The sequence below is a fragment of the Gorilla gorilla genome, chromosome 3, assembly GCF_029281585.2.
Source record: "Gorilla gorilla gorilla isolate KB3781 chromosome 3, NHGRI_mGorGor1-v2.1_pri, whole genome shotgun sequence".
Lineage (NCBI taxonomy): Eukaryota > Metazoa > Chordata > Mammalia > Primates > Hominidae > Gorilla > Gorilla gorilla.
In genome coordinates, this window is record NC_073227.2 from 18169053 (window position 1) to 18190806 (window position 21754).

At 45.6% G+C, this 21754-nt stretch overlaps 1 protein-coding gene across 3 annotated transcripts in view; it reads right to left on the bottom strand.

Moving 5' to 3' along the window:
• The window catches only part of SLC2A9 (solute carrier family 2 member 9), a 240673-nt gene that overhangs the window by 160445 nt on the left and 58474 nt on the right, over positions 1–21754 (bottom strand). For all 3 annotated transcript variants that reach the window (XM_055385499.2, XM_019025258.4, XM_004038433.5), the window contains exon 6: positions 836–968. In XM_055385499.2, the coding sequence (XP_055241474.2) occupies positions 836–968 (133 nt within the window). The remainder of the gene's footprint in view (positions 1–835; positions 969–21754) is intronic.

Consider the following 21754-nt stretch of genomic DNA (forward strand, 5'->3'; position numbering starts at 1 on the left):
GGATGTGAAGGTAGTGCTTGTTACCTTCACATGCCTAACTAACCATGGTGCTGTCAACTGCATCTCATTTTATAAAACTAAAAGAATCAGAATGTGATTGTTCATTCTGCATTGTCTATCTCTACGCAACATAATTTTGCCTTTTCAGGGCTCTGTAGAGAGATGTCTCTGATTCTGAAAGCCAAGATTTGAATCTGACTCAGCATCCCCCCATTTAGGGCATTTAAAGAAAGCTACATGAGACAACTCCCAAGCCCCTTTGCGAGCCTTATTTTTCTCCCCTGTAAAATGAGTGTATACTCCTTCCTCCCTCGAAGGACTGCTGGCAAGGTCCCGTGGGTCATTGTACAGAAGCACTCAGACCAGTGCCTGGTGGGATCTGGTGTTCATTCTGTGCTTGCATCTTTTCCTTTCCTGGCACATAAATATTAAGACAGAGGAAGTCAGTGAAGGGAGAAGAAGTAGAAGGAGGGCCGCCATGCACCTAAGCCACTCAGAAATTTCAGATGGCTTCATCTCTGTGGCTGGGAACAACCAGAGAGGTGGTAGTGAGACACTGCACAGAAGTGAGGGAACCTGCGTCTTATCTTGTCTGTTCTGGCTTTTCCAGATTCCCTGGGAGACTCCCTGGGTGACTCTGTGTCCCCTCTCTGTCCCCCAGCAAGGCTGTTGGGAAGACGAAACGAGAAGGTACCCTATGACACCCAGCCCAGTGCCTGCAAAAAGGAACAATGACAACACCCCTTCCTGTGCCCATTGGCCCAGGTCCCAGCATGCCTTGCAGTGCTGATCTATGCAGGGGCTGGAGTTGTGCAGGAAAGGGAAGGGCCCTCACCTTTCACAGCTCTTGCCTCGTTGTGCTTCTCCAAGAGCAGGTAGCGTGGGCTGTCCGGTAGAAAGGGAAGGCTCAGCAGCTGGACAACGGCAGGGACCACAATCACTCCAAACAGGTATGGCCAGGTACTCTCCTGCGGGAGAAGGAGATGCTGCTGAGTGCAGTGGCCTTTGGTCATTGTTGAGGGGACTGGGCCACTGGACCAGGTGGTTTCGACCCTGCAGAAGGTCTTCCTACCCAGCATGATCCCCAGGAACAAAGGCTGAGGGAAGGAACTGAGCCAGGCTGGGCACCAGTCCCATGTATATAGCATTTTCCATGCATGAGTCCAGAGACTCCTCAGAGTCCCCTGTGAGATAGTGACCTGCATGGTAGCTCTGAAAAGCAGGCAGCTCTGGTTGGCCAAGGCCACTCAAGGGCTGCTTGACCCCACTCCCTGGGGAACCATGGTGAGCCTGGGGGATCTTAGGGTCTCCTTCTCTTCAACACCAGGGCTGCCTCCCAGGCTGCCCCAAGAATGGAGCCTGTGTGTGGAGGTGACATGGGCACCACCACTAGATATCTAGATGCCCACGACATTCAACCATCTCTATCTTCTCAGTGAGGACACAAGAAGGGCAGCTGGAGCTCTTGCAGACCCCATGGGAGTGAGGAAGAGGGGGCCTGTGGGGCACAGCTTACCCCTTAGGGAGAGGAGGCCTTTCACTTTCCAGCCAGCTATGAAAGGCAAACAGATCCCTACGACACGCACTATTCAAGAGGCACTTGATGCACTCCAAGCAGTGACATCCCCTGGCAGTGCAGCTTAAATGCAGCCCAGAGCACACGTTACGATGCCCATCAAGGTAGTATTCGTCCTGACCTGCTTTCTTCCTACCCAAGTTTACAAATAAGCTCTCACTGTGCCACTGAAAGAAGAGAATCCCGCTCACAATGCAGTTCTGATCATGAGAAGGAGGAAAAACCAAGTCCTCAATGCCATGTCCTTGACACGTTTATTTCCCAAGAAGGTACAAGGAGACAGCCAAGGGCAAAATAAGACACACTCAGACCTGAAAAGACTTCATATGATGGGCAGAGGTTCTGTTGGCTTCAGGTGGGGCCCATGGGAAGGTACCCTCAGGATCCTGGGGCGTCAGAACTGGCAGGGCCCGGGGACAGCCTCCCAACCTCTCCCCCAGCTGCCCGCTGGGAGGCAGGGCTTCCCTCTGCTGCTCTCCCAAGACTTGCTCCCTACTGAGGTCCATGGTAACAGAGACTTTTGCAAGTTCTAGGATCCCATGAGGGGAGAGCAGCAGGGCCCCAGGGCTCAGAGTGAGTGGGGAAGTGGCCTGCCAGGGGCACACAGCCAGCAGCTGGTCCAATCCTCATCTCCATCTAAGGGGTGCCTTAGATTTGATTCCCTTTTCTGTACCTAATAACAATTTTTATTCACAAAACTCCTCTGGTTCCGCCAGCCAGCATAGCCCTTCCATCGCCCTTTGAGGAACTGGCAAGGCCAATGTCAGCTTTCCAGTTTCAGGAGGAGCTCTCGCTAGAAGTCTGGGAGGGGTAGGCTAGGGCTGTCGGGGGGCCAGGAGGGCCAGGGACAGGGGAGTGGGGAGTGACTGGGCATGGGTGTGGGGTTTCATCTAGGGTGATGCAAATACCCTGGAATTAGGGAAGGCCGATGGTGGCCCGACTCTGTGAAGATACCAAAACCCACTGAGCTGTATACTTTAAAAGGATGAATTTTATGATATGTGTGTCATAGTTTGATTAAAAAGAAAGACCAGGAAGAAAAAACCCCAACATACATAGAAGTGGAATTTCCGCTAGGCCTGTGTGTGGTGGTGTTGACTTTATTTTCTCTCGGGGTTTGGATGCCGTCTCAGTAAGGGTAAAAACAGAATCTGAGAAAACACGAGGGAACCAACCTCATGAAGCTCCTACCACGTGCCAGGTGTGGTGTGAGCCCTTCCCATGGCTGTCTCCTTCCACCGCACAGCCACCAGCCCCACACACAGCCAGCAATACTGCTGCATGTTAAAGGTGTGGCAGGCGATTCCTGTGCTGAGGCCTCCCAGCCAGGAGCCACACAGGTGGAAATCAAGCCTAATATTTTCCCACAGTATCGTCACAGTGGGGGCACTTCCCAGGGGTGGTGTTTTTGGAGCCGCCACTGGGTGGAAGGGCACCCCCAGCATAGGAACAGCATGTATAACCACACAGAGGCATGATCCACCCAGGCTCATTGGGGAACAACAACTGTAGTGGAAACAGAAGGTCAGGGGATGCCGGAGATGTGGGAGCTGAGGCTGGAGCCTTGAGCAGAGGTCAGGTCATGGGTGGCTTTGCTGCCTTTCCATGGCTCTTGGACTTGGCTTGAGGACAATAGGAGCCTTTGAGGGGTCTATGCACTAGCTGAGATGGACACTCTCTATTTCCTTGAATCTACAATTCAGTGTTTCTGGAATCTTATAGTCAGTGGGTACGTTTAACATTGCATGACTTATTCCTGAAAGGCTGTTATCAAGTTTATGGCATAGCCTTTGATCCCTGGTCTCTTAAATACAAGGACATGTGGACTCTTTCTTAAGGGGGGTCGCATGGGTGACTATGGTCTTATTTCTACCTCTGGAGAAAAGGTGGATTCTTTAAACCTCAGGGTGGGCAGCCCCCGGATTGGGATGCCAACATTTCTGAACTGGGGAAGGACAATGGCAGTGGCCACTCTGCACACATCCCTGGGGTGAACAGCGAAAAAGGTGAGGGTCGGGAGTGTCCAGAGTGGAGCTCAGATAAGAGTTTACTCCTGAGGGACTGAGCTTAGCCAGCAGAAGAGTCTGAACCTGGCTTTTTCCAGCAAGTGTCCAGAGATTTCCTGGAGATATTAGCTGGCTGCAGGGAGAGATGTTGTAGTTAGGAGAGATTATTCCCCTCACCTTCTACCAAGAAAAGTGTGACTGGGTGTGTGGGTAGGGTGTGTGTTGAATGAAGTGTTTCCACCCATATTATACATGTGGCCCACCCAAATAATAAAAATAGCTAGGATGACCTGCACACACGTCATCTCAATGAGTAAGTGCCTAGCCTGCTCACTCATTCCTGCCGTGGGGCCACAATAAAGGCTCTTCTATGCCCTGTGCTTTATGGAAGAATTTCTGACAATGAACATGCACGTCTTCTCTCCCAATGACAGTGGTAAAGATGTAATCGCCATCAGCAACCCTTACTGAGTAGGGGCTTGCAGCCAGGGTCAGGGCAACCTAGTGAGTGGCTGTGGGCACAGCTCTCTTGCAGGCTGTCTGGATTTGAATTCTGCCTCTACCCCCACTCACTGTGCTGTGGGCAAGTTATCGAAATGCCTATGCCTCAGTGTTCTCATCTGTAAAATGGGGACAGTGACAACACGTATTCCTAGGGACGATTGCTGTAGGGAGGATTTAGTCCATGAATGGATGTCGGGAGTGCTGAGCACAGGCCTGCACACACTGTAGGTGTTCAACAGGAAAGAGTGGCTTTTATTACCAAGCACATTGGATAGTTCATCTCTTCTCATCCTCACAACAGCTCGCAGACAGAGAGCCTGTGATTATCTCCACTATACAGAAATATTAACTGCAGCACAGAGGGGTTCAATAGCTCGTTGAGGCCACAACTCGGTCATAGAGGCATGACTGGCCACCAAGTCTGGGATCCCAGAGTCTGAATTCACATCCAGGAGGCCTGATAAGACATACCTAGTGACCAGGGAGGAGCCACAAGACCACCAGACTCAGGGGAAGGGCCAGGAGAGCTTGGTCTGAACTTCTTCCATCTGACCCAGGCCTAAGACCCTCAGTGGCCCTCGATGGAGCTCCTGGGCACTTGGTCCCAACACAGAGCTGAGGCCTCAGTGTTTTACATTAGATGTGCATGGCCTGAAGGCAGAGACCTGCTAGCACACAGTAGTGGTTCAATACATGTCTATTGAAGGAGCAAATCAGCGTGGGAAAGGGCTTTCCTACACACTGGTCCCTTTCACAAACAGCCCTTGCCATTTTCAGACAGTGGCCTCTGAGTGTCTTTTTCAGGGGCTGTTCAAAAAGGAAGGCATGTTTTAAAAAACCGCATATTACTCACCTGACACAAGACCATGAGGTGCCACCAAACGACAACCTCAAAGATGAGTCTTTGTGGTGTCGGTCCAGCCTGCTGGGTTTGGTAAAGCCCTAGAGCATCCATCTAGGAGAACACAGGCAGACTCTTTGCACCTGCTATTTCACTCAGGAGGAAAGAAAAGAATAGTCTTGTCGGCCAAGGTGATTTTTAACTCCCAGTCAGGTCAGGCGAATGGGCTTTGCAATAACTCTATTATCTTGTTCTTTAATCTGCAGGTTTCCATGTTTTAAACAGACTTCCAGGTCATATTTCCCCCAAGCTATAGACTACTTTAGTCCATAAATAATATCATCCTGGACTATGATGAATCAGCAAAAAATGTTTAAGTAGAGTTGAAATCATTACTCTTACCCCAAGTCAAGTTCTTATAAAGGATGTTCCAATATGCTCATGACCCCCAGACAAGGGGGCACGGTGAGGGGGTTGATGCTGGCTGGGCCACTTATGCCTCTGACAACAAAAGGGCTCCAGAAGTGGCCATTGCTCCATGCTGCTGGATTGGAAAGGGGAAGAGCAAGCCCTACCTTACACAGCTATTTGGGGGGTTAAATGAAATGTTCTTCTTTATATTTCTTCATATTTAGGCTCTTATTCTAATAATGGCTTACACTGATCAAGTGGGCTCCACGTGCCCAGCTCCCTGCTAAGTGTGTTACAAATGTAACCTTGTGTTACATCACAACAGTCCAGAATGTCATCTAAATACAACCTTGATCATTGTCTCCTTGTTCCTCTAAAATTTAATCCCTGGGGCTTTATTTCCCTGCCCCATTCTAGGGGCTCATGTCTTTTCTGCTGAAACTAAGCAGAGTCCTATCCTAGAATCACAATTTCAATTTAGACATCAGAATTGCCAGTACAAAATAATAATCAAAATCAACCGAATTGAATGGATTGACTGACACATCTTCCATCTCCCATACCCCTTCCTCCAAGCCTGCTTTAGGCTAGAAGCCTGCAGTGGAAAGAGCTGGGGTGGGAGGTAGATGGTTGACTTCTCTATTTCTCTCCTCCTTCCTACGCCTCTTCCCCAGGCTTGCTAGCCAGTGTCTGACCCCTCTAGGAACCAAGTGTGTGAGGCTGTACGTTGGGACTCTGGGGCCAATGGATGTGTAAAACTGATATCGTTTCCTCATGAGCACTTTCTGAGGGTTCTGGAGTGTCCCAACCTTGGGACCACCCACTCGCCCTTGCAGTTGTCCTAGCCTGCAGGTTTGCAGGTGCTCTTTCTCTGTCTCTGCTGCAAGGTGTACATCTCTTTCTGTCTCTCCATTGCAGCTCAAGGGATCCAGGGTCAAGGCTGCTCTGCGTATTTGTGAAAGGTGCACCGAGCACTCAGCTCCCTGATAAGGGGGTGAGCTGAGGCTAAATCCAGCCCACTCTGACCCCAACCTAGGTGGCCATGAGGTTAGTGTATTAATATTAATCATGTTTTATGTGTTCTGTATTTTATTTCGCTTTCATATTGTATGACCTTTCTGATTTCAGAGAGACTGACCTTTCCCGGGCAGTTATTAATAGCAGCTCCCTAGCTATTAATAATTCCTAGAGCTAGTAAACAACCTGCCTGAGAGCAGGCCTTTCGTATGCAAACCCACCAATCCAAAGTCTATACTCCAATCACTTCCTTTATCAAACTCTCACACTCTGAGCCAACATTTCCCCTCCCACAGGCCACTCCGGAGCCAGGTATCAGACAACTAGGGAACAGCCCTGTAGCCCAGAGCCTGGCAACATGATCTCAAGCCTGCCTCCCCTGCTCACTCATTCCTGCCATGGGGACACAATAAAGGCTCTGGTGCAGGCCGTGCCCTCCCTCTTTCTGCCTCCTGACTGACCCAGTGCTTTCCTGCGTGGTCCTGCATGGCGTGGTATGTCCCCTCCTCTAGGGAACTGTGAGTAATAAATTCTTCTTTCAAATAACGTTGCCTCCATGTCCATCACCTCGCCATACAGGATTCATACAAATTCTGGGTACATTTTAGAACAGCTGGTTGCCCCTCCCACTCAGGCATGTATGTTCTTGCTGTAGGTGGCCACTTATTTCTTTCTAAACACCACCCCCCCCAACCCCTTACCTTCCATGACACACTCTCCCTGGTTCTCCTCCAGCTTCTCGGGATACTTATCCAAGGTTTCGAGGCAAGCCCTCCTCTCATTCATCTCACACACATCCCCCGGGTAGTGATTCTTGAACTTGGCTGCCCATTGGAATCACTTGGAGAGTTTTCACAAACTACTGATACTCATTCCCTACTCTCAGAGATTTGGGGTTAATTGGTCTGGGGGTGCGGCTTAGGTGCTGGGGTTGTTCAAGCTCTCCAGGTGACTCTAATGTAGAGCTATTTGACGGCCACTGTCCTAGGGCTTCCCCCACACCTGCGTCACCTGCAGTGAATGGTGGTGCATGGCCCAGAACTGAAAAGCTTGACTTATAGCTGCTGGGAGCATTACTGGCTGTGGACCACAGCTGGGCCTGTCCTCTGGAACTGCCCTTGAAAGATGTTTCCTCCACCAAGGCTACCCAGCCCTCTCCAAGAACAAACTGCATCCAATGGCTGACTGATGTGGGGGCATAAGGTTCTGTTCCCCCACCTCCAAATTATCCCACTCTCATGGGCCATCCCAGCTCCAGAGCTCCCTGTGGGCTCAACTGAGACCTCTGTTGGGCTGAGAGTTGCTCACCTTTTCCCTCTGCTGAATCCTGGTCCCATCTCTTCCCCTGCAGGCACTGATCTGAGCTCATTCTCCAATCAGCTTCCTGCCCACATCTCCACCTCAGGTTCTCTTTTCTGGGGAACTCAACCTAAGACACATCTATGGGCCCATGATTCCAAATCTTCATGTCCATCCACACATCTGACAAAAATTATTTACTTGGCCAAACATTAGTCAGCCCATTGAAACTTCTCCTAGGCCCATCTGTGTACTTCCCTGTAAAATACAGCTTTAGCAAAGGACGCTCCTAGGCCATTTTAGCAAGAACCCCTTTCTGCAGCACATCTATCTACTCATCCTTTACATTATAGCATTCCCTCCTGTGGATGACTTCTCTATCTGGTACCAATTTCCATTAAAGCACTTGTTATTCTGCATAGCAATGTGCTTTTTATGGGTGTGTTTCCCTATAGACGGAGCTCCTGAAGGGCCACCCATTGCCTTGTTCCTTTATTTATCTGCCCAGTGCCAGGTAAAAGGCAGGTGTTTAGTAAATGCCTGTTTACTGAATGCATGTTGGGGAGGATGAATGACAGCACAGATAAGAGATGCTCCAGCTAGATATAGAAATCCCTGAAATGACAGACACTCCTGCTGTTAAAATACTTTTTATAAAAATGCTAAAACTGTCCTATATGTTGTCCTATTAGAGGGCTGATGTTTTATAGTATTATAAATAATATTTTCCCACAAAGTATTATTATAATTTCTAGTCCATAGAAGGGAAAATGTAGACCTGTAAAGGTCAGGTAACTCATGCCAAGGCACATGAGAAATTAGGGGGTCTGGCAGAACAAGAGCCTGGCTCTTCTGATCCCTGCACAGGGCTCTTTCCTTGACACTATTCCTCAGATCTGCAGTTCTTGGAGCAAAGCACTGCTGCCTTGCCACCTTCCCTTCCCTCATGGTGGCAGCTGCTAGCTGAATAGGGAATTTATATGCAGATTCTATCAGGCTGAACCTGTCACACTCCTCTATGGCAGGTCCTATACAGAACTCATCAGTGATCACTCAAGCTCAACTCCAATAGCTCATGCTATTACAAAAACATCAAGATCATGAAGCCTGCACTCACATTCCATAGGGTTGCTTTGTTACATCTTTGAATGCTTCCTGCTTGTTTAGCAGTGGGGCCTCACAGGGAAATAGTGACAGCCAGCAAATGTTCATGGAGCTTCTTTGACCTTACCGTCCCTCCCAACAACCGCCTCCTGGGAAGGACCCTGCTGGCCACAGCTTTACTGAATCCTGGGGTGGGGAGCATGTGGCTGGTCGTGTTTGCCTTACTAACCTTACCTATTGGGCATGAGGGTCAATGTCACCCTCTCCACACCTGACCCCATAGAGTATAAGCCAGCTAGTAAGATGGCTCAATTCATTGCAGCAAATATGTTGTTCTAGAATTGCTATTTTTGGTGTGCATTCATGCTCTGATTCTATTTCAACACTAACAATAACAGGTATCTCAAGAACATGGGCTTTTGTGATTACCTCTCATTTTTCTCTGTTGGAAATAATAATGAGATGAATTTCCAAGGCTACAACACTCACCACACAAAAAGGGGTTTTGAGAATTGGATGTGAGAGAAGCACCCACATAGAGCCCCACCATGGGTCATCTTTCAAGAAATGCTCCTTCCCCTATTCCTAAAACATTTTCTATTTTTCAAAGGGTTTGGATGTCCTCTACCTTGCTTGGTTCTCAAGCAATCTTATGGGAAAAAATGCTCAATATCACTAATCATCAGAGAAATGGAAATCAAAACCGCAATGAGATATCATCTCACCCCTGTCAAAATGGCTATTATTAAATGACAAAAAATAACATGCTGGCAAGGATGCAGAGAAAAAGGAAAACTTAAACACTGTTCGTGGGAATGTAAACTAGTATAGCTGTGAAAGAAAACAGTATGGAGATTTCTCAAAAAACTAAAAATACAATTACCATTCAATCCAGCAATCTCACCTCTGGGTACTACTCAAAGGAAAAGAAATCCATACATCAAAGGGATACCTGTACTCACATGTTTATTGCAGTACTATTCACAATAGTAAAGATATGGAATCAACCTAAGTGTCTATCAATGGATGAATAAAGAAAATTTGGTATATATACATCATGGAATACTATTCAGCCATTAAAAAGAATGAAATCATGTCATTTACAGCAACGTGGATGGAATTGGGGGGCATTAACTAAAGTGAGATAAGCCAGGCACAAAAAGACAAATATTGCATGTTCTCTCTCTCTTATATGTGGAAGCTAAAAAATTTGATCATATGGATGTGGAGAGTGTAAAGATAGATAACAGAGACAGAGAAGGGTGGTGGGGTGAGATAAAGAGAAGCACGCTAAAGGGTATAAAAAGGAATAAATCCAATGTTTGATAGCAGGGTAGGATGACTAAAGTTAACAAAAATGTATTTTATTCAGGTGATGGATACCTTAAATATTCTGACTCAATCACCACACAAATATGCGTAACAAAATTTCACACATACCCCATAAATTTGTACAGATAATAAAGAATTATAATTGCCATATCCCACTTAGGAAGGCTTGAGGAGTAAATGTCAAAATGTCAATATGGAATCAGAAAAGTTTATTTTTTAAAAAAACAGTAATCATCTTTAGGAATTTGGCTTTTTGAGAACTGTCCTTTCTGTCTAAAGGAAATGTACTTCTTTCTAGAAGAATAAGCTAATAAAGATGTGAGAAATCAAATTTTGTAAATGTTCCTCATTATTCTCAATGGAAAAAGGTGGTATGAAAGTTTTTGATATGGAATCTTTAAAAAGCTTGAAAAGTAAAATTGTCAGAAAAGGACAGGAAATTTACAAAAGATTCATTTAATGTTTGGATGAATGGTTGCAGAATCAGAGTAGGTATCAAAGCAGTGGGGTTAAGCTGACTGCCTGGAAGGCAGAGGCTAAAGCACTGTGGCTTCCATGTGCCACGGCTCAGCTCATAAGACTCCCAATGCCACAGAAGCCAAGAAAGAGAGTGCCCTCTGGAGTTGGCCCACCTCTGAGGTTGGGTCCTGAACCCTGGTCCTGCCACTTACTGATTGTGAGATAATAGATAAACCACTTCACCCCTCTACTCCTCAGTTTGCTCATCCATAAAGTTTAGTCCACAGAGGAGGACCTCACATGCAGTAGGGGCTTTATAAGTGCTTGACATAATTAGAATATGTGTCCATGCCAAATCTCATGTTGAATTATAATTCCCAATGTTGGAGGTGGGGCTTGGTGGGAGGTGTTTGGGTTATGGGGTTGGATCCCTCATGGCTTAGTGCTCTCCTCATGATGGTGAATGAGTTCTCCCAAGATTTGGTTGTTTAAAATTTGTGGCACCTTCCCCAGCCTTACTTCTGCTTTTGCCAGGTGATGTGCCTGCTCCTGGAGGCCTCCCCAGAAGCTGAGCAGGTGCCAGTGCCATGCATGTGCAGTCTGCAGAACCATGAGCCAATTAAACCTCTTTTCTTTATAAATTACCCTGTCTCAGATCTGTCTGTCTTTTTTTTTTTTTTAAAGACAGGATCTCATTCAGTCTCTCAGGCTGTAGTGCAGTGATGCAATCTCAGCTCACTGAAGCCCCAACCTCCTAGGCTCCTCCCACCTTAGCCTCCCAGGTAGCTAGGACTACAGGCATGCACCACCAAGCCCAGCTAATTTCTGTATTTTTTGTAGAGATGGGATTTCACCATGTTGCCCAGGCTGGTCTCAAACCCCTGGGTTCAAGCGATCTGCCTGCCACAGCTTCCCAGAATGCTGGGATTACAGGCGTGAGTCAGGTGTTTACAGCCGTGCAAGAATGGCCAAATACAGTGTTTGATAAATAATAGAAATAACAATGTCAGAGCTGTTTTGGAAGACATTTCTGCATTCCAGAAGCGGTCAGGTCATTTTCTGCTATGGTGAATTTCTATTCACAGATTCTGTGATCTGAATGTCCTATAACTCTAACAAGCTGTAATCCTTGTGTTGTAAGATGCTTTGCAAAAGTCCTAGAATCACACACTTGTGATTTTAATGTTCTATATCCAAGTTTCTCTGATTCACAAGTTCTGTGACTTTAATTCTTCAGATCCTAAAAGTCTAAGTTTTTAGGAGGTTCGGTTCGCATTTTGGTCATTCCTGACTGGAAACTGGGCAAAATGGGGCAAGCTTAGCTTGTGCTGTTTTCCAAATACCCACTGAACCCGCTATGCCTCTTGCCCGTGGGTAGGAGGTAGAGAACCAAAGCCCAGAGAGCCAGTGCTTCTCCTGAGGTAACATCGTTGGGCAGTGACGAGAGGTCCCACGCTGTATCATCTGCCTGTCTCAAATCTCAGCCACATGCTGTTGCTTAAAGAGCTGGAGCCACTGAGGGCCAGGTGGGCCCAGATGTGGGCACTGGTGCCTTGCCCATCTGAGTTTGAGTCCTCTCCTCACTGCACTGCCTGTTCCCTTCGTCATTTTGGACCTCAAATTTAAATTTAACCTCTATGAGCCTCACTTTCCTTATCAATAAAATAGAGATAATAAAACCTGCATTACTGGTTGTGCTGGGGATTCAATAGATTACATGCAAAGTGCTCAGCGTAATGCCCAGTTTTGGGGTTTTTTGTTTGTTGTTTGTTTTTTGAGACAGGGTCTCACTCTGTTACCCAGGCTGGAGTACAGTGGTGCAATCACGGCTCACTGCAGCCTTGACTTCCCAGGCTCAGGTGGTTCTCCCACCTCAGCCTCCTGAGCAGCTAAGATGGCAGGCATGCACTACCGTGCCCAGCTAAATTTTGTTTGTTTGTTTGTTTGCTTGTTTGTTTGAGAAGGAGTTTTGCTTTTGTTGCCCAGGATGGAGTGCAACGGCAACATCCCGGCTCACTACAACCTCCACCTCCTGGGCTCAAGCAATTCTCCTGCCTCAGCCTCCCGAGTAGCTTGGATTACAGGCATGAGCCACCATGCCCGGCTGATTTTGTATTTTTGGTAGAGACAGGGTTTCTCCTTGTTGGTCAGGCTGGTCTCTGACTCCCGACCTCAGGTGATCCACCCACCTCAGCCTCCCAAAGTGCTGGGATTACAGGCATGAGCCACTGCGCCCAGCCCTAATTTTTTGTAGAGATGAGGTTTTGCCATGTTGCCCAGGCCGGTCTCAAACTCCGGGGCTCAAGAGATCCACTTGCCTTGGCCTCCCAAAGTGCTGGGACTACAGGCATGAGCCAATGTGCCCAGCCAATGCCCAGTTCTTAGTAACACTCACTCAACAGCTGTCACTGTTACCATTTCACACAGCCCAAAGGGCCTGGCCGCGGACATGGGGCTCCCCACTGGAAGACTTGTCTGAAATTATATTTGTTTGGACCCAGATTGGGCAGGAAGGGGCAACCCTTGCTCCCCACTGCTCTGGGCTACATAAAGAAGTCTTTGCCTACACACTACTGACCTCCTGCTCTGCCCTAACTTCACGATGGAGTTACTTATGGGGTTACTGGGTGACAGCCATTGGTCTATACTGGCTGGTGGCTGGCATGTGGAGCCATACATGCAGGGGGTGAGACCTTCTTCTCCCTCTTCCTCTGGATCTGGGTGTGGTAGCGGCCCTGGGTGAGTGGGTGTCTACAGACTCTACAGACCCAAATGTTCCCTTGGGTAGAGGGTGCAAGGCCCAGACAAGACCTGCTTCCTGCTCACCTAGCCAGGACCTACCATGACTCCTGATGAGTAAAAGAGGTAGTGTCTGACCGCTGCCTCTGTTATAGTGGGTAGTCAGGCATTCCCCACCAGGAATGTCAGGTGGCCATTAGGTGATGGTCAGGCAGTTGTTAAACTGTCTCTCTAAAATAATAATTGGTCACAGCTGGCAATTATTGGGAAAGGCAGTCTCCCAATAGAAAAAAACCTAAAACTGGTGATCAGAAGCTTCCCGACAAGACCTCAGGAGTTGGGCGAGTGGGCTCAAGCATATGCACGAAGAGGCAAAATGGCAGAGTTTACCTGGTATATGGCCTTCCTCTGGGAACTTTTGACTGGTGAGGGAAAAACGCCTCAAGTCAGCACGTGCACAACGTCAGTAAACACACCGCGTGTGCAGCCCCTCTTAAGTGCTGGCAGGCCACTGTGCATGCAAACAGCCCAATCCAAGGGGAAGAATCAGGGAGAGGAGACGCAACCCCCTGGAAGCATAACATATAAAACTCCAAGTCAAAGTTCAAACCGTGCACTTGATCTCTCAAGTCGCTCCCTTGGTGCTCTCCAAGTGTACTTTACTTCCTTTCATTCCTGCTGTAATGCTTTTTAATAAGCTTTCACTCCTGCTCTAACTCTTGCCTGAGTCTCTCCCTCTGCCTTATGCCCCTCGTCAAATTTTGTCTTCTGAGGAGGCAAGAATTGAGGTTGCTGCAGACCTGTATGGATTTGCTGCCGCGGACACCTCTGTCTCTCAAAGATTCCAGATTTGGGTCAGTATTAACCTTTTGAGCCCCACTGGACATTCTCTAGGGATTCTTATTCAGAAGGTCTGAGGTAGGGCTCAAGCATCTGGATTTTTTTTTTTTTTTTTTTGAGATGGAGTTTCACTCTTGTTGCCCAGGCTGGAGTGTAGTGGTGCAAACTTGGCTCACTGCAACCTCTGCCTCCCATGTTCAAGCGATTCTCCTGCTCCAGCCTCCCGAGTAGCTGGGATTACAGGCACCCACCACCATGCCCGGCTAATTTTTCGTATTTTTAGCACAGATGGGGTTTCACCATGTTAGCCAAGCTTGTCTCAAACTCCTGACCTCAGGTGATCGACCTGCCTCGGCCTCCCAAAATGCTGGAATTACAGGCATGATCCACCCGGTGAGCATCTGGATTTTTAAAAAGTATCATCGGCCGGGTGCAGTGGCTCACACCTGTAATCCCAGCACTTTGGGAGGCCAAGGCAGGTGGATCACAAAGTCAGGAGATCGAGACCATCCTGGCTAACATGGTGAAACCCCATCTCTACTAAAAATACAAAAAAAAATTAGCCGGGCATGGTAGTGGGTGCCTGTAGCCCCAGCTACTCAGGAGGCTGAGGCAGGAGAATGGCGTGAATCTGGGAGGGAGAGCTTGCAGTGAGCCAAGATCGTGCCACTACACTCCAGCCTGGGCAACAGAGCAAGACTCCATCTCAAAAAACAAAAAAACAAAAAAAAGTATCATCGGCCATTCTGATACACAGCCACCTCCGCCTATGAGCCGCTTCTCTGGAGGAATTGAGAGTTTTGTTACCAGAGGCGTTCACATAGAGGCTGGGTGCTATTTGAATCTCAGTCTCCCATTTATAATATGAATGTCTCAGGCTTTCCTTAAAGGGTTTTCTGGGGCTAGCATTTCAAATTGTGATCATTCTAAAATGTATTCATTTGAAGTTTCCTGGGTGCCTTTTGTGTATTGGGTACCGAAAAAATTTTTTAAAACTTCTTGATAAACAAGGCAGATTGTCCATGCCGATTTATTTTATCCATTCCTTAAACGTGGCAGTACAGACATTTCAAAGGTATTAACCACAAGGACACGGGAATGCAAGAAATGGCAATGGTGAGCAAGAGGTTTTTAGCCCAGTTTTAAAAGATGGAATAGCAAAGTGGAGGAAGTGGCACTTGGAGCCTCTGTGGGGGCACTGAAGGGAAGTGAAGACATTTGCCCCAAAGACCCCTGGTGGCTCAACATGGAGGACCCACCAAAGACAGGGTGAGGGTGGGAATGAAAACAGAGTTTTGGCGGCAGGCCTTTAGCCCCATGCCCTTTATCCACTTCTTGATGGGAACCAGAAGATGGGGTTCATTCTCACAATGAATGGAACCACAGTCTTTCCAGGCTTGGACATACCAGACACAGCAGCAAAACAGGAGGCCAAAAACATGAAAATAAATCTCAGAGCCCTCAGTAATCAGCAGTGAATCTTTTCCCAGAATAGGCACCTCGCATTCTTTGGAGGAGAATCCAAACCTCCAAAGAGAAAAGGCATTCACACACTGACTTGTGGGGCCTCCCAATACAAATCCTGCTCACGCTCTCATCACTCTTGAGTGAAGCCTTGTCCCTCACCCACAGCTTTTGCTCACCTTCTTTTTAAATATGAATGGGAGAACCACACTTTTGAAAAAGTGTCTAACACAAAGGAGAAAGGCAAAAAGAAATCAACAGAAAGATAAAGCTATCTGGAGCAAAGAGACAAAAATGTAGCAGCAGAACAAATGCAGGGGACAATACACCCTATCAGTAATACCCTCTAAAATATAGTTGTAAATATTATATCTAAAAAACAAGAACAAGACTCCATGTAAAATGAACGGGGACAGGGGGAAAGCCCTTAGAAATTAAAAATATGATAAAATAATAAAAATACAGTCGACAAGTTGGAAGATGGATTTGAGAAAATGTTCCATAAAGAACAAAATGATAAAGAGATGAAGGAAAGGACAGAAAATACTAAAATCAAACTTAGAAAAGCAGCCTATTATCTGACTGCAAGGAGTTTCAGAGAAAGGAGCAAGAATAGAAAAATGGGACGTTAGGAGAAAATTATCAAAGAAGTAACATAATGATCTAGAATGAAAGGAAATGAGTATTGAGAATTCTGCACAACTGAAGAGAAAGATTCTCACCTATGGAAGTAATTATACAATTTCAAAACTAGGGATAAATAAGAAGATTCTAAAAGTTAACATAGAAACAACAGTTCACACATAAGTGATCAAAAATAAGAAAGGCATCAGATTTCTCATCAGCAATGTCAGATGCTACAGGACACTGAAGCAATGCCTTCAAAATTCTGAGGAAAATTATATTCATACAAGAGTTCTATATCTAGCCTATCTATTGGGTATAAGTATAGAATAAAGACATTTTTAGACATGGAAAGTCTCAAAAGCTTTGTCTTCATTGCATGTTTTCTTCTTAGGAAAGTACTGCAGGAAATGATTTAGCAAAGCAAGAAAATAAACCAAGAAAAAAAGGATGAGTTCATGTACTTTGCAGGGACATGGATGAATCTGGAAACCATCATCCCCAGCAAACTAACAAAGGAACAGAAAACCAAACACCGCATGTCCTCAACTCATAAGTGGGAGTTGAACAATGAGAACACATGGACACAGGGAGGGGAACATCACACAATGGGGCCTGTTGGAGGTGAGGCCTAGGGGAGAAATAACATTAGGAGAAATACCTAATGTAGATCACGGGTTGATAGGCGCAACAAACCACTATGGCACATGTATACCTATGTAACAAACCTGCATGTTCTGCACATGTATCGCAGAACTTAAAGTACAATAATAATTTAAAAACAAAACAAAAAACAAGAAGAGGAGGACATAGGATCCAGGAACCAGTGGTTTCTACCCAGGAGAGAGGCAAGAATCCCAGGACTGTTCTGCACCAGGACCTGTCCAGAAAAGACCCATTTAGATGAAAGCAACAGGCTAGAGGGCTGAGGTACAAAAATAAAGTGATAGAACATCTGTGATATACTTAAGAATTTTGTAAATTTATTACCAGGTGTTTAATGTTGGAGAATTTGAAAAAATTAATTGTAGGTAGTTAGAAAACTAAGCAAATAAGAAAATAAAAACAATGATAGAATTAATAACTCCAGGAAAAACAAAAGGTTGTATGAGAAAGGAAAGTAATCGGTACATAGTCATACCAATATAAATGTTAACCAGTGAACTAATAAAAAATTATACTATATGTGTATTGGTAGGTTAGAGAAGGGGAAGGGAGGGATGGTGCTGGAAGAATGCTAAGGCAGGTGGATCACTTGAGGTTAGGAGTTGGAGATCAGCCTGGCCAATGTGGTTCGAGATCAGCTTGGCCAATCTCTTTAGTGAGATTTATGCCAATCTCTACTAAAAAAAAAAAAAAAAATACAAAAATTAGCCAGGCGTGGTGGCGGGGGCATGTAATCCCAGCTACTCTGATGGCTAAGGCAGGAGAATCACCTGAACCTGGGAGGCAGAGGTTGCAGTGAGCTGAGATTGTGCCACTGCACTGCACTCTAGCCTCGGAGATACGCGAAAGTCTGTCTCAAAAAAAAAAAAAAAAAGAATACTGAGGCCTCAATCATCAGGTTGATGTCTCAATCTTAGACATCAATGGATAATATCTAAAGAAAATGAATTTAAAAGTTCTATCATCAATTATTTTAAAATATGGTGGAATTATCAAATAACAGGTAAAAGAGTTGTAAGAGATTGACTCTGGAGAGCAGACAGGGAGCTTGAGGGGGTGGGACGATGGACCTCTGTTTGTCACTGTAAGCCTTTTAGTAGTATTGAATTTTTTCAATCATTTGCTTGCATTGTTTTGACTAAAATAATTTAAAATTTAAGACAAATATTAGTTGAAATATGAATACTTTTCCTTTGGGGTTCCCTTTCTGGAGTTTCAAGTGCCCCTTTGAGATTTGTTTTTGGTAGTGAATCCCTGGTCTACACTCTCAGGCTCCATTTGCTGTGACTGAGCCGCACAACCAGACTGTATCCTGGGCCTAAGAAACATGGATGTTCTGGCTTTCGGGGAGGGGCTGAGTCACATTCAGGGTCCGACTTGACTGCTAGATGAATTTGGTGGTAGGCAGGGAGATAATTTATTTCCAAGCATTGTCCCACTTCAACACCACGCCCTTCTGGGCAGGAACCAGGGCTAACTGGGTTATATTCTCCCCCAGTGTTTAAAGCATGGAAAGGAATCATTATCAGTGGGCATTACTTGGAAAAGCCACAAGTCAAGGAAGTTATACAGGAGCGGAGCCTTATTGTTCCAAATATTAGAATTTGAAATCTGCCAGAAGCAACATCTGTCTCATCCAGTTATTGAAGTGCAGCATTTGAATTTACATCTCTCCAGGGCCTTGAGCCTACCCAAGTCACTCAGGCTCCGCTAAAACTGCACAGACTGGCACTAAAGATGTAAAATAGGCCTTTCTGCCTGGAAAATAAGTTCCCCTTCACCAGCCCCAGGTAGCACCCTCTATACAAGTAAGTTAATACAAAATGCTGCCTAACTCTCCCCATGAAATACCTAAGTTGGTGGACAATATTAATGATGCCTACTCTATGCTGGGCAGTGCCAGGGAAGAAAGGGGAATCTGAACAGGAGTGGCCCAGCCCCTTAAGGGTTTACAGTGAAGGTGAAGTCAGAGGGAAGCAAGAAGACACGGCTCCTCCCCATGTACCCCTATCTGATCAAAGGCACCCACAGCATGTGAAAATTCAACAGAGGAAGAGAAAGCTTTTGTCAGGAGCCAAAGCTCACGTGGCATTCAGCATCTCTTCTCATTTCCATTTTCAGAAGGGCTGTGAAAATGCTATTTCTTTTTTGTTGTTGTTGTTTGAATTAGGCTTTTCTTGAAGGCTGAGTGACACGGATTGAGAGGGGTGATGAGAGAGGTGATCCCAGGCCCAGGGAGTGGCATGAGGATTATGGGATGATAGTCAGCAGAAGGGAAATGGGGGCAGTTGAATGGCACTAGAGGATAGAATGGGTTAAAATTGGAGACTGAACCCAAATTCAGGAGCCTTCAAGGCTAGACTGAGGGATTAGGGCTTCATTTGGTGGACACAGGATCTGTTGTTTGACTGGATGGCTCCCATTTGCAGAAACGGCACAAAGTCCTTCACATATAGTGTCTCTTTTAATCATTGCATTAACTCCACGGAGTATGTATTAATATTATTGTCCTCATTTTACAGAATCAGAAACTAAGCCTCAGAGAAGTGAAGTAACTTGTTCAAGTCATACAGCTAGAAAGCAGCAGAGGTAGAATTCAAACCTCTAACTTCCTAACTTCCAAGTCAGAGCAATTTCCGTCATGCTATGCCCCTTCCCACAGAGAGGCTTGGAGTGACCCAGCCAAAGCACAGCGTTGGGAAGATGTTTGGGCAGCATATAGCCAAGACAATCCTAAGCAAAAATAACAAAGCTGGAGGCTGGCTTCAAACTATACTACAAGGCTATAGTAACCAAAACAGCATGGTACTGGTACAAAAACAGACATACAGACCAATGAACAGAATAGAGAACTCAGAAATAAGACTGAACACCTACAACCATCTGATCTTCAACAAACCTGACAAAAGAAATGGGGAAAGGATTCTGTATTTAATAAATGGTGCTGGGAGAACTGGTTAGCCATAGGCAGAAAATGGAAACTGGACCCCTTCCTTACACCTTATACAAAAATTAACTCAAGATGGATTAAATGTAAAACCCAAACCTAAATGTAAAACCCAAAACTATAAAAACCTTAGAAGAAAATCTAGGGAATATCATTCAGGACATAGGCATGGGCAAAGATTTCATGACAAAAACATCAAAAGCAAAAATTGACAAATGGAATCTAATTAAACTAAAGAGTTTCTGCGCAGAAACAAAACCAAACAAAAAACTATCATCAGAGAAAACAGACAGCCTACAGAATGGAAGAAAATTTTTACAATCTGTCCATCTGACAGAGGTCTAATATCCAGAGTCTAGAAGGAACTTAAACAAATTTATAAAAATCAAACAAACAAACAACATCATTAAAAAGTGGGCAAAGGACATGAACAGACACTTCTCGAAAGAAGACATTCATGTGGTCAAGAAACATATGAAAAAAAGCTCAACATCACTGATCGTTAGAGAAATGCAAATCAAAACCACAGTGAGATACCAATCTCATGCCAGTCAGAATGGAGATTATTAAAAAGTCCAGAAACAACAGATGCTGATGGGGCTGTGGAGAGATACGAATGCTTTTACACTGTTAGTGGGAGTGTAAATTAGTTGAACCATTGTGGAAGACAGTGTGGCAATTCCTTAAAGACCTAGAACCAGAAATACCATTTGACCCAGCAATCCCATTACTGGGTATATACCCAAATGAATATAAATCATTCTATTATAAAGATGCATGCATGTGTATGTTCATTACAACACTATTCACAATAGCAAAGACATGGAATTAACCAAAATGCCTGTCAGTGATAAACTGGATAAAGAAAATGTGGTACATATATACTATGGAATACTATGCAGCCATAAAAAAGAACAAAATCATATCCTTTGCAGGGACATGGATGGAGCTGGAAGCCATTATCCTCAGCAAACTAACACAGAAACAGAAAACCAAACACTGCATGTTCTCACTTATAAGTGGGAGCTGAAGAATGAGAACACACGGACACAGTGAGGGGAACAACACACACTGGGGCCTGTTGGGGGACCTGGGCAGGGGGAGGGAGAGTAAACAACCTAATGCATGCTGGGCTTACTACTAAAGCAATGGGTCAATAGGTGCAGCAAACCACCATGACACATGTTTACCCTTGTAACAAACTTGCACACCCTGCGCATATACCCCAGAACTTAAAATAAAACTTAAAAAAGGAAGATGTTTGGGCAGGTGTGACTGAAACTACAGATGTGTGCAGAGGCAGGGAGTGGGTGAGTGTGGCCCCAGCTGACCATCCACCTCATCACTTGTTGTCACCTCTGGCACTCTTATTAAATCACTCTCAGTTTCTAAATGTGCAGAGCTCCCTCTTGTTCTTTTTTTGTTTTTGCACTGGCTATTCCCTGTGCCTGGAATGGTGTTTTTCTTTCCTTCATTTGGCTAATTGTCCTCCAGACCCCAAGGTGGATGACACCTTCTCCAGAAAGCTTTCTGTGGCCCTCTCTCGCTGCATTAGGGCCATTAGGAAAGAGGTGTAACAGACTTCCACAGTTTAACATGGCTGGGGAGATCTCACAATCATGGCCAAAGGCAAAGAAGGAGCAAAGTCACATGTTGCAATGGTGGCAGGCAAGAGAGAACATGTACAGGGGAGCTCCCATTTCTAAAACCATCAGATCTCATGAGGCTTATTCACTACCATGAGAACAGTATAGGGGAAAGCACCACCATGATTCAATTATCTCCAACTGGCCCTGCCCTTGACACGTGGGGATTATTACAATGCAAGGTGAGATTTGGGTAGGGATAAAGCCAAGCCATTTCAGGACCATTAAAAAATTCACTAATCAGGGTCTTCTTCATAATTCCAAGGTCAAGGGAAATGT